The sequence below is a fragment of the Mustela erminea genome, chromosome 15, assembly GCF_009829155.1.
Source record: "Mustela erminea isolate mMusErm1 chromosome 15, mMusErm1.Pri, whole genome shotgun sequence".
Lineage (NCBI taxonomy): Eukaryota > Metazoa > Chordata > Mammalia > Carnivora > Mustelidae > Mustela > Mustela erminea.
In genome coordinates, this window is record NC_045628.1 from 50,919,793 (window position 1) to 50,931,509 (window position 11,717).

Consider the following 11,717-nt stretch of genomic DNA (forward strand, 5'->3'; position numbering starts at 1 on the left):
TATTATAGCATAAGTCATGTGGCCCAGTGCAGGCTTCTCATTAAGGGTGACACACAGAGAGAGCTCTGCCAATTGTGCCTTGCACAAAGATGGCTGGCTGAGAGCCTGCAGGTGGAGGCAAAAATCTTCCCTCACTAAGCCCACTCAGCTTTGCACTCTGTGAAATAGTCTGCATTCTCTGGGAGGGGGTAGGGGACTCATGCCTTCTTCTGTTTGGTCTGCCCAGATGGGATGCCTTTTGGCAAGGCACATAAGAATTCTGTATGTGCTGTCAGGAGGTTCTGCTTCATATTCAGAGGAACATGACAATAAATAAGAATCGGGGAACAGAGGAGGACCTGCCATTCAGACTACAAATATACCTGTGTGATTTGTCTCCAATTTACTTGGTAAGAATGTAACACCCATAAAAATTAGTGGTAGTAGCTGAGTGAGTCTTGAGAAAGAGTGTCTAGGGTGCAGTATCTATACCACTAGGCAGTACAGAGCTAGGCAACCTATAGAAGTAGGCACATTGCTCTCAACCCATAGGTCTGTGCTGGGTCTACTGCCCTCGGCCCTCTGGATTGGTTGCTCTTCATGCCTGGATATATAGCCATTTCTCCTTCCTTGACCTCTATACTTGATCTAAATAGAAATTCCCATGACTTATGATTACTAGGCTATTTGATAGCCAAAATAAAATGTGTAATTTATTCAATTATGTGTTAGGCAAATATACTTACACATGCATATGCATGCTCATCTATCTACATCATATAAACACAGGACATATATGTGAACATGTGTGTGTGTATGTACATATGTCCATGTATGCTTGTGTATATCCTTCTCCTTTTAGCTCAAGCAGCAAGACTGAATTTAGAGGAAACCATGCTTCAGTACTGTCCTTTGAATATGTCAGTAATAGTTGTCCCTGGGTCTAAATCAACCAAACAGTGGTTTATGATAAATAAAACTATAGGGAAAGACCCCCCCAATATGTGGCTATGGATGTATATGTAACCCAAAATATTTTAATTAAAATATATTTCTGGACTAGTAGATACTTCCCTCAATCATACAGAGGAAATTTACCAAAACATTATATGTTCTAATGAGATTCTACTTTAATTTCCTGTGGGAACTAACCACAGGTTACTTCAATTACAATAGAAACATCCCCCCCAAAAAACAAACAAACAAACAAAAAAACACCTCAGCTAACTCTTGAGTTAACACTAAACTGGTAGGCACGTTTATACAGAGCTGTAATGTGCAGTCTAATCTGATCTTTCAAAGCTAATTCTATAGCGGGTGAAATATTAAAAGAACAAGCAATCCAACAGATATAAAGGTGTCACACTGAAGTATAATCCAGTTTTATCAAAAGACATTGCTCAAGTTATTTCATTCAAATTCTCTGAATGTATTTCATATAAGATTTTGTGACATGTCTATTGTAATGATTTAGTAGTTTGTTTTAATTGACAGGAAAACATATATTTGTATTTATAACCTGAGGGAAAATATTTTAAATATCTTAGTCGAACTTAGTCTATAAAAATAAACATGATTGTTTTAACATATCAATCTATGAATATAAATAATTTGGGAAATTTTATTGGTAAACCAAACACATGTCTAAATTTAGAAAATCTTACCCAATCATGCATAAGTGAAATCTGCTACAATCATTCGTGAATGTTAAATGTCAGCAATGATGGATATTTATACAGAAAAAGAAGAAAAGGTGGAACAGTGGCATTATGGATCAAAGTTTTTCAAAATAACATTGATATGTTTTGACAGAAGGGAAAAATAGTAAAATACTTTAAGAAAGATTAAAAAGTAAAAAATAGAAGGAATTTGTACTGTATTTTATGGGCAACAGCCTGGAGGTCAGCACAGTTATTTATTCACGAGTGAGAATCATTTGTCAATTATGTAGAGCACTGTTTTCCAACTAGGGTGCCAAGGGACCCATGGGTGGCCCTGGAGGAACCACCATTTCCAAGAAGTCACCAGTCAGTTGTTTTAGTTAATCATGTAAAACAGAAATGACTAATTTTTGACAATTCAGTGGACACAGTTTCTATTCACAGTTATCCCTTGGGTTGAATTTTATTTGAAGGTGGATGTATCTTTACTCCTTTTAATGAATCAAAAACATTAATAAATTTATAAATTGTGGAAGGGGAGGTGAACCATGAGAGACTATGGACTCTGAAAAACAATCTGAGGGTTTTGAAGGGACGGGGGGTGGGAGGTTGGGGTACCAGGTGGTGGGTAGTATAGAGGGCACGGATTGCATGGAGCACGGGGTGTGGTGCAAAAATAATGAATGCTGTTATGCTGGAAATAAAAAAAATTTAAAAAAAAAAGTTGCAAAGAAAAAAAAAATTTATAAATTGTGAAATCATAAGTAAATACTATAGTTGGAGATTGTCTAAAGTTTTGGGAATGAAGCACAATTATAAAACTCATGACCTCAGCATTCCAGGCATGATACTTTGAGGACAAAGATAATACTATCCTGAAGGAAACTGAACCCAGATCACCAAAAATAAATACCAAGGGGTGAAGTTAAATATGTAAAGTGCACTTGACTTTTTGTCCCTAGTTCTGAATAGAATTCTGACAAGGAAGAGTATTTAGTGAATCTAGGTAGTTACCCTTACTTAGTAAATGTAGCTTATGTGCTTGTGAATATTATATTTTTATCCATAGTTCATAATAAATATTGAGTAATTAAACTAGATACTGTTCGAAGAACTGTTCTAAAATCAAACTATCCTCACAAAAGCCCTACTGGTTTAATGTATGACCTAGTATAATACTGTGTTCACATATTTGGTAAAATGAAAAAATTCAAATTTAACAAGTTTCAGTTGTCCAAAATTTGCCAGCAAGCAAGGAGCGGATGTGGTATTTAAACTCTGATCTCATTTAACCCCAAATCCATGCTCTTACATACCATGATCTACTATAGAAATAGTGCCAGACAACTTTTTTTGCAGACAACTTTTTCATCACATAGCATTTTTTTTTCTTTTAAGTATAATTAACACGTAGTATTGTACTAGATTCAGGTATACAAAATATAGTGATTCAAAAACTCTTTACATCACTCAGTGCTATCATGATTAGTGTATTCTTAATCCCCCTTATTTATTTCACCCATTCTCCCATCCACCTTCCCTCTGGGAATCACCATAACTTAAAAAAAAAAAAATTGTTTGAGGAGAAGGGCTGCAGGTATATATAGGAAATTTGTCTATATCTACTCAATAAGGGAATGTATACACCATAGGACATGATAACTAAATCAGATTAACCAATTAAAGAGAATTAGAAAGTTATGATGCCTACCAAATACCATTAGGATACATTTTGGTCTCGGAAGGAACTATGAGTATTTGGGGAAAAATCTACATTGACAAATACAACAACACAAAATGTGGACGGACAGTTTGGTTCATTATCATTCAACTTATTTGGGTTAGGGGACTTTACTTCAGTGTTGCCTTGTGTGTGCCATTAATGCCCTATCCAAATAACTTTAAATCTTTTGATGAACAGTACAGTGTCCTGTAAGATTAAATAGCAAAGTCGTCCCATGAGGCAAAATTCCCATATAGATGCCTGTGTATATGTTCTAGCAGATGACAGTAGTTCACATCAGGTGGCCCTTCTGAGTGTCAAAGCGGCTATTATTCCTCTGCTGCTCACACCTCGACATATCTCTCACTGTTAAGATACACCAAAAACTTATAATTAATTTCTAAATGACTCAGATAAGTCCATCAATTCATTCCATTGCCATTTTGCTCTATGAATAACCCCTTTGAGTCACATTTCCAGAGCCATCAAGGAAAATGCAAACTCATTTTCCGTGGTTATACAAGCCAGTGAGAATATGTTGGTGTGGGAGGCAGGCAGGCTGAGAACATGAATTGCTTAAAATCATTTCCACCAAGGCGGTCTCAGAAGGAAGACAGCATCCTGTTGCTATGATAACAATGATAGAATCTTATCTGATTATGCAAATGTCACAGTCACCTCCTGAAACAAGTCCGTTTTCCAGTGTTTTTCTTTTTATTATACGTTATGACAGAGGTAGATGCTGATGAGATCTCTAAGCAGCAGACCTATCAAGGATGCTATCAGTTTTCATGGATCTCCTAGAAGCCTTACAGTCTTTCATGACCCCGGCAAAAGAAAGTGTTTCATTGCATACAATATTTGCACCTGTCAGGGTAACTGACTACAGCTGTGACCAGGAACCCTGAGAATGTAGATGCTTAAATCTCACAGAGATTGCTACATAATCCGTCAAAATCAAAGTGAAGATCATCTAAGTACTGTTTAGGGCAAGTACTGTTTCTCTGTTGGCCTAACATGCTGTAGTTCCTAAAACATACCAGGGAGTTTCACATCATAGGAATCTAGAAATTAAAGCAGAACTCCATATCCCTGACAATAAAATTCCCCAGGAAACAAATCAATGGGAAAAAAGAGCCTTAGTTTGTGAATGGAATACTTCTTACCGGCACCCATGACAGAGAAAAGAAATAACTGTTTAGCTTCAACATATTGCCCTTAAATGTGTAAGTATTTTCTCTTACAACAGGTACTCACTCTCAAGTCCACTTCAGGACCAGCCACAGTGGCTACCACTAAGTGACATACACACCACTCACTGAAAATATAGTATAGATTCTCTGGTGAAAACTCAATTCCCAGGTTTGCAATATCCAAAACCATGCAGCTTTCTAGAAGAGAATGGACTTCATTATATGATGATAATCCTTACACTATACAGATTCTGAAAGAGATGCATGGCAAAGGAACATAATATTGATTTACCAGTAATAAATTCTGGCTGTTATGGTTCTAGCTGAGTTGCTGGATTCAAGAGAGATAACACTATTGATCATAAACAGTAAGCATCTTATCTGTAAATAAGTTATGCTGTTCCTTTTTGCTTGTATTTATTAATGAGTGGAAAAGCAATAAAACAGGAGCAAAGAAGCAGATATCACTGTGGCAGTCTGTGACTGGGAACAAATAAGGGAATGTGAACAGGAAAGTTGAGATTCTGGATGCCCCCCCCCCCAAAAAAAATCTGATGTATAGATCACATGGATATATTTTTTAAATTGATATGACATTTTGAATACCTAACAAATTATTGTGATAAAATGAGTACTCTAAGGCTATGGGATAGTTCTTTTGAGTGGGTATGAATTTTCTCAGTTCACAGTTCTCAGCTGAATAAGTTCATCTTATTCCAAGAAGAGGATCATATGCTGATTGCCTGGAGTTCTGAATATAATTATCCATAACTGGATCCTTGTGTCCTCCATAATATATGCCTATTCACATATTACTTGTTATTTATGGCTAACTTTGCTTCATCTCCTGGAAGAATTCCTGGCTCCCTTTTCTCCACCACACTAATGCTCCTTCCCTCATTTCATGACTCCTAATGTCTGCATCATAGAATTTAGCTTCTAATTATTTATCACAATGTATAATACCTTGTATTTGTCATTTTCTGTCTTTCCAGATTAACTAGCATCTCAGTGGCAGAGGCTAATGCAGTTTTATGAACACAGATGTTCATAAACACTTGTTTGTGGAATGAATTGATATTCCTATATTGTTTTAGGATTTTGATGTCTTTATGCTTTTCATTTTACACAAGAATAGTCTTTCTAATGAAAGTCCTCTGACCTGGCCTCTTTTTCAATCCTAGAGAGGTACTTACTAGCCTCAGGGTGTAAGTCAATTGGGTCTTCTAAGTTAGAAGAGATTTTACTGCCTATTAAATCTCCCTAAAAGAAAAATCTGATTCACCAGAGCACAAGAATATGTGCCATCCTTCTCCTGTGTATCCCCTCCCATCCCCAACCCTGACAACTTTTCTGGATTAGCACAGAGTGACCTCTGATGGACATGCTTATTTTTCTATTTTAAGCACTAGTACAGTGGGGGTGTAGGAGTTGGAAGCTGAGTTAATTCACCACCTGTTACACACAAAACAAGGGACAAATGTTAGAAGGTTGGGGAGAAAAAATTAGAGAAGACAGGCTTTATTTATTTTTTTGGATTTTAGAGGGTTTTTTTTGCATAAACCCTCCCTTGTACCATTGGTTCTAGTCTCATGCTTTCAAACTCAGACTGGAACTAAGCCATCAGCTCTTCTGTAGCTCTAATTTGCTGACTCGTCCTGTTGATGAATTACCTTATAATCTCATGAGCTAATTCCTTATAATAAGGATCGTGGACATAAACATATAATAAGTTTATAGATATATAGAGATAAACATATATAGACCCTTCAGGTTCTGTTTCTCAGGAGTACCCTGACTATACATATAAAATGATCTCCTATTAAAATAAAATAAATAAAACAAGACATGCAGAAGGTCCAGTTTTATTTTTTGGTATTACTCCAACAGATGTGAAACTACTCTGTCACATGTCTATAAGAGGATGTAAGTGCTTTCCCTTAATTTTTGTTTTTACTTTGCTGGGAACCATTAAAGAATAGCTCATGGATTGAACGCGGGGCCAGATCTTTGGATTGCTGTCTTCTTCTCAACCCGAGCCAGGCCTACACGTAAGCAGCCATGTCTAAGGGACCTGTAGTTGGCATTGATCTTGGCACCACCTACTCCTGCGTGGGTGTCTTCCAGCACGGGAAAGTGGAAATAATTGCCAATGATCAGGGAAACCGGACCACCCCAAGTTATGTCGCCTTCACGGACACCAAACAATTGATCGGTGATGCTGCCAAGAACCAAGTTGCGATGAACCCCACCAACACAGTTTTTGATGCCAAACGCCTGATTGGACGGAGATTTGATGATGCTGTTGTCCAGTCTGATATGAAGCATTGGCCTTTCATGGTGGTGAATGATGCTGGCAGGCCCAAGGTCCAAGTAGAATACAAGGGAGAGACAAAAAGCTTTTATCCAGAGGAGGTGTCTTCTATGGTTTTGACAAAAATGAAGGAAATCGCAGAGGCTTATCTTGGGAAGACCAATACCAATGCAGTTGTCACAGTACCTGCGTACTTCAATGATTCTCAGCGTCAGGCTACCAAAGATGCTGGAACTATTGCTGGTCTCAATGTACTTAGAATCATCAATGAGCCAACTGCTGCTGCTATTGCTTATGGCTTAGACAAAAAAGTTGGAGCTGAAAGGAGTGTGCTGATCTTTGACTTAGGAGGTGGCACTTTTGATGTGTCAATCCTTACTATTGAAGATGGGATCTTTGAGGTTAAGTCCACAGCTGGAGACACCCACTTAGGTGGAGAAGACTTTGACAACCGAATGGTCAACCATTTTATTGCAGAGTTCAAGCGCAAACATAAGAAAGATATCAGTGAAAACAAGAGGGCTGTTCGTCGTCTCCGTACTGCTTGTGAACGTGCTAAGCGTACACTTTCTTCCAGCACCCAGGCCAGTATTGAGATTGATTCTCTGTATGAAGGAATCGACTTCTATACCTCTATCACTCGTGCCCGGTTTGAAGAATTAAATGCTGACCTGTTCTGTGGCACCCTGGACCCTGTAGAGAAAGCTCTTCGGGATGCCAAGTTAGACAAGTCTCAGATCCATGATATTGTTCTGGTGGGTGGTTCTACCCGTATCCCCAAGATTCAGAAACTTCTCCAAGATTTCTTCAATGGAAAAGAACTGAATAAGAGCATCAACCCTAATGAAGCTGTTGCTTATGGTGCAGCTATCCAGGCAGCCATCCTTTCTGGAGACAAATCTGAAAATGTTCAAGATTTGCTGCTATTGGATGTCACTCCACTTTCTCTTGGCATTGAAACTGCTGGAGGAGTCATGACTGTTCTTATCAAGCGTAATACTACCATTCCTAACAAACAGACACAGACCTTCACTACCTACTCCGACAACCAGCCTGGTGTGCTTATTCAGGTGTATGAAGGTGAGCGTGCCATGACCAAGGACAACAATCTACTTGGAAAGTTTGAACTCACAGGCATACCTCCTGCTCCTCGTGGTGTCCCTCAGATTGAGGTCACTTTCGATATTGATGCTAACGGTATCCTCAATGTCTCTGCCGTGGATAAGAGCACAGGAAAAGAGAACAAGATTACCATCACTAATGATAAGGGCCACTTGAGCAAGGAAGATATTGAGCGCATGGTCCAGGAAGCTGAGAAGTACAAAGCTGAAGATGAGAAACAGCGGGACAAGGTGTCTTCCAAGAATTCACTGGAGTCTTATGCATTCAACATGAAAGCAACTGTTGAAGATGAAAAACTTCAGGGCAAGATAAATGATGAAGACAAACAGAAGATTCTTGACAAGTGCAATGAAATCATCAACTGGCTTGATAAGAACCAGACTGCAGAGAAGGAAGAATTTGAACACCAGCAGAAAGAGTTGGAGAAAGTCTGCAACCCCATCATCACCAAGCTGTACCAGAGTGCAGGGGGCATGCCAGGAGGAATGCCTGGAGGCTTCCCTGATGGTGGAGCTCCTCCCTCTGGTGGTGCCTCCTCTGGACCCACCATTGAAGAGGTTGACTAAACCAATCTGAGAATAAATAGGTCGAGCATTGTTCCACATACAATATTCAAAGGACCCAAATTTGTAGCAAATTCCATGGCAGTTGTAATGTTGAGCTGCTATAGAAATAAACACCGTACTTTATAAGCACTGTATTGTTAAGTGGAAAATGCAATGTCTTAAATAAAACTGTATTTAAAATTGGCACAAAAAAAAAAAAAAGAATAGCTCATGGATGCACAAAAGTCTATAGCTTAAATTTGAATAGTACTATTCTGATATATTTTAATAGATCACCAGTGAATATAGATGTAAACTTTTCTTTTGAAGTAAGGAAAGGTTGTAGAAAAGTGATGAAATTGGCACAGATCATTTATAGTATTAATCTCATTCTGAATATATTCAGTATTGAGTTTTCAATATTTTGTTACACTAAACACGAAAATGATACAAAATCGGTAACACAAAAACATTTCCTTAGTGAAAAGAAATAATCCTGCTTTCAGTGAAGAATGGATGATAGGAAATATTTAAGTAAAAATACATATAAGCAAAAATGTAGTACATATGAAGTTGCCAAGATGTGTGACATTTTATGTAGAAAAATTGGAAATTAGTATTGTTTGAAAGACTGTCCCTTTTGCTTAAACTTTACTTTTTTTTTTTTTTTAATGTTCTGTGTGTAGATTTTCCTACTGGTTTTTTTTTTTTTTTTTAACTGCAGGACTTCTATTTATTTATTTACTTATTTATTGAGAGAAAGTGAGCACAAGTTGTGGGGGGGGGGTGGTAAAGGGAGAGAGAGAAGCAAGCTCCCTGGGGAGCCTGATGTTAGACTCGATCCCAGGACCCTGAGACTATGACTGGAGCTGAAGGCAGATGCTCAACCAACTGAGCCACCCAGGTGCCCCAAAACTCTACAGCTCTTATGGAAGTTGTGGAATAGAATGGAATTTGTAGAATCTGTAAGGATTAACGGGGGGGGGGGGCAAGAAATAGCATTCCATGAAGAAATAAGAGATGATTAATAACACAGCAACAGGCATGAGCATGTGTCCATGGAAGAATAAGGTGATGTAGGGGAAAATGTGAGAGAAATATTCTGGGAAATGTTAATTAAGGCCAGGAAATAGACAATTGTGAAAAAGCAAGATGAGAATATTGATCTATTGATGGAAACAGTAAGTCTCAGGGGTTTTGAATAGGACAGTAGCATACTAAATGCTGTATATTGGTATTGAGGGGGACCCAGTAGCTCCCAGGTATTGACCCTATTCTGTGAAAATAAAGATAAGATTATAAGATTCTAAAAGTCAAATAATCTGAATGTATTTCTAATTGGTTTACAGTGCACATATTCTGATAGGACTGAGTAAAATCGTTGTCACCTGGTGAGAATCAACTTGTCGTGATTACTCCCAGAGACCTGGCAAACTTCAAAACGGTTTTCCTCACTGTATGTGAGAGAACAAAGAGGCATTTCATATTTTGAATTAGACATGCTGTTGTCCCAGTGATATATAATCTTATCAACAGGAATGAGGATGAGAGAAGGTGGCTGTCCTCTATGCCTGGCTGGTTTAACGTTGGACAGAGTTGGTGTTTTATCACCACTTTAAGAAGGTGTCATCATCTAGGTATATAAGAATTACTCAGGTAAACTTCAGTCCGGTTAAGGCCAGGAGGCTTGTGCATTCCATAAATCAATGAGTGAGTCCTTACCATTTCTTTAGTTTCTGCAATATGCTCCTTGGTAAGTTAAAAAAAAAGAAAATTAAAAGCAATATAGCTAGGTGAAATGAAAGGAGACAGTTGACTGATGATAGTGGCTCCAGTTCTCACCAATAAATTTTATCTTGAGTTATTTCATAATGCTTTTTCTCACCATGTGTATTTATTGACAGTTGCATACAGCCCTGGCACTGGTTATCATCAAAGCATTGAATATATTAAGAAACCTATCTCAGACCGACAGGGTTTCTAAAGGTTGAAAGAGGTCTATTTAAGAAAAAAACATCATTTTGAACTTAAGCTTCTGCTGTCAGAGCATTGATAACAAGTGGAAATATGCTTCACTTTTATTTGCATAAGGATAGTAGTCACTGTTATCCCAATAAAGAACCATTTATTAAATGGGAAATAGAGAATCAAGAGAACTACAAAATAGAAGTTGCTCTTCAATTTATGTTTGGTTAAAGAATAAACGATTTATTTGAGTAGAGTGGACCAGCACTTGTTTAAAATTGTTATTTAAGGGAAATTAAGCTAAAAGCTATTTTTGTTTATGTAGAGATGCATTGTTTTTCTGCTCCATTATATAAACCAAACATTCACATTTCTTCTTACAACAGCATAGCTAAGTAAACAATGAACAATGGTTAATAGAACATGGAAGTTAGTACTACAAATGAGCTAACAACCCACAACCCCATCTGTCAAACACCAGTTGATATTTAGTATCTATCACTTACTAGCTATAAATCTTTACAAGGGATATTATTTTCATCATTTATCTGGAGTAATTGTCTTATAATTCCAATGGTAATTAGTGGCAGGAATATTTTCTGGAAATGCCATCTGAAGTTGAACTTCCATGTTAATTCACTTGGATTATTTTGCTTGGGCCGCCATAACAAAGTACCACAGACTGGGTGGCTTAAACAGCAGAAATTTATTTTCTCAGTTCTGAAGCCTGGAAACTTAAGATAAAGGTGGCAGCAGGTTTGGTTTCTCCAGAAGCCTCTCCTTGGCTTATAGATGTCCACTTCTCATTTTATCCTCACATGGTCTTCTTTGTGCAAGGGCATCCTTGTTTCTCTCTGCACATCTTAATCTCTCCACTTCTTGAGCAGACACCAGCCAGACTGAATTAAGCTCACCCCAATAGTCTCACTTTAACTTACTTGCTTTTTTAAAGGCCCCATCTCCAAATATAGGAGAATATACCTTCATAAATAGCCTCCAAAAATACCCTCATATTAGGCTTTCAACATACGAATGGGGGTGGGAGGGCACAATTCAGTCCATAACACCACTATTTAACAACTTTTATGTGATTTGATCCTGGTGGATACCCCCTTCTTTGTATTCTTTCCTATCAGAGAACTACAAATCCTTATCTTTTGTTGTTGTTCAAGATGAATTTTTATCCATTCTTCTTAACTTCACTTTACCATGTTC

The 11,717-nt window shown here is 37.7% G+C and overlaps 1 protein-coding gene across 1 annotated transcript; it reads left to right on the forward strand.

Moving 5' to 3' along the window:
* Positions 1-6,547: 6,547 nt before the first annotated feature.
* On the forward strand, positions 6,548-8,661 carry LOC116574265 (heat shock cognate 71 kDa protein-like). Its single transcript, XM_032314963.1, has one exon. It carries the CDS (start codon positions 6,618-6,620, stop codon positions 8,556-8,558), a length of 1,941 nt encoding a protein of 646 aa, XP_032170854.1. The 5' UTR covers positions 6,548-6,617; the 3' UTR covers positions 8,559-8,661.
* Positions 8,662-11,717: the final 3,056 nt, after the last annotated feature.

What these genes read in the sequence shown, in the direction of transcription:
- LOC116574265 (XM_032314963.1), top strand. Translation starts at nt 6,618, where the DNA reads ATGTCTAAGGGACCTGTAGTTGGCATTGATCTTGGCACCACCTACTCC.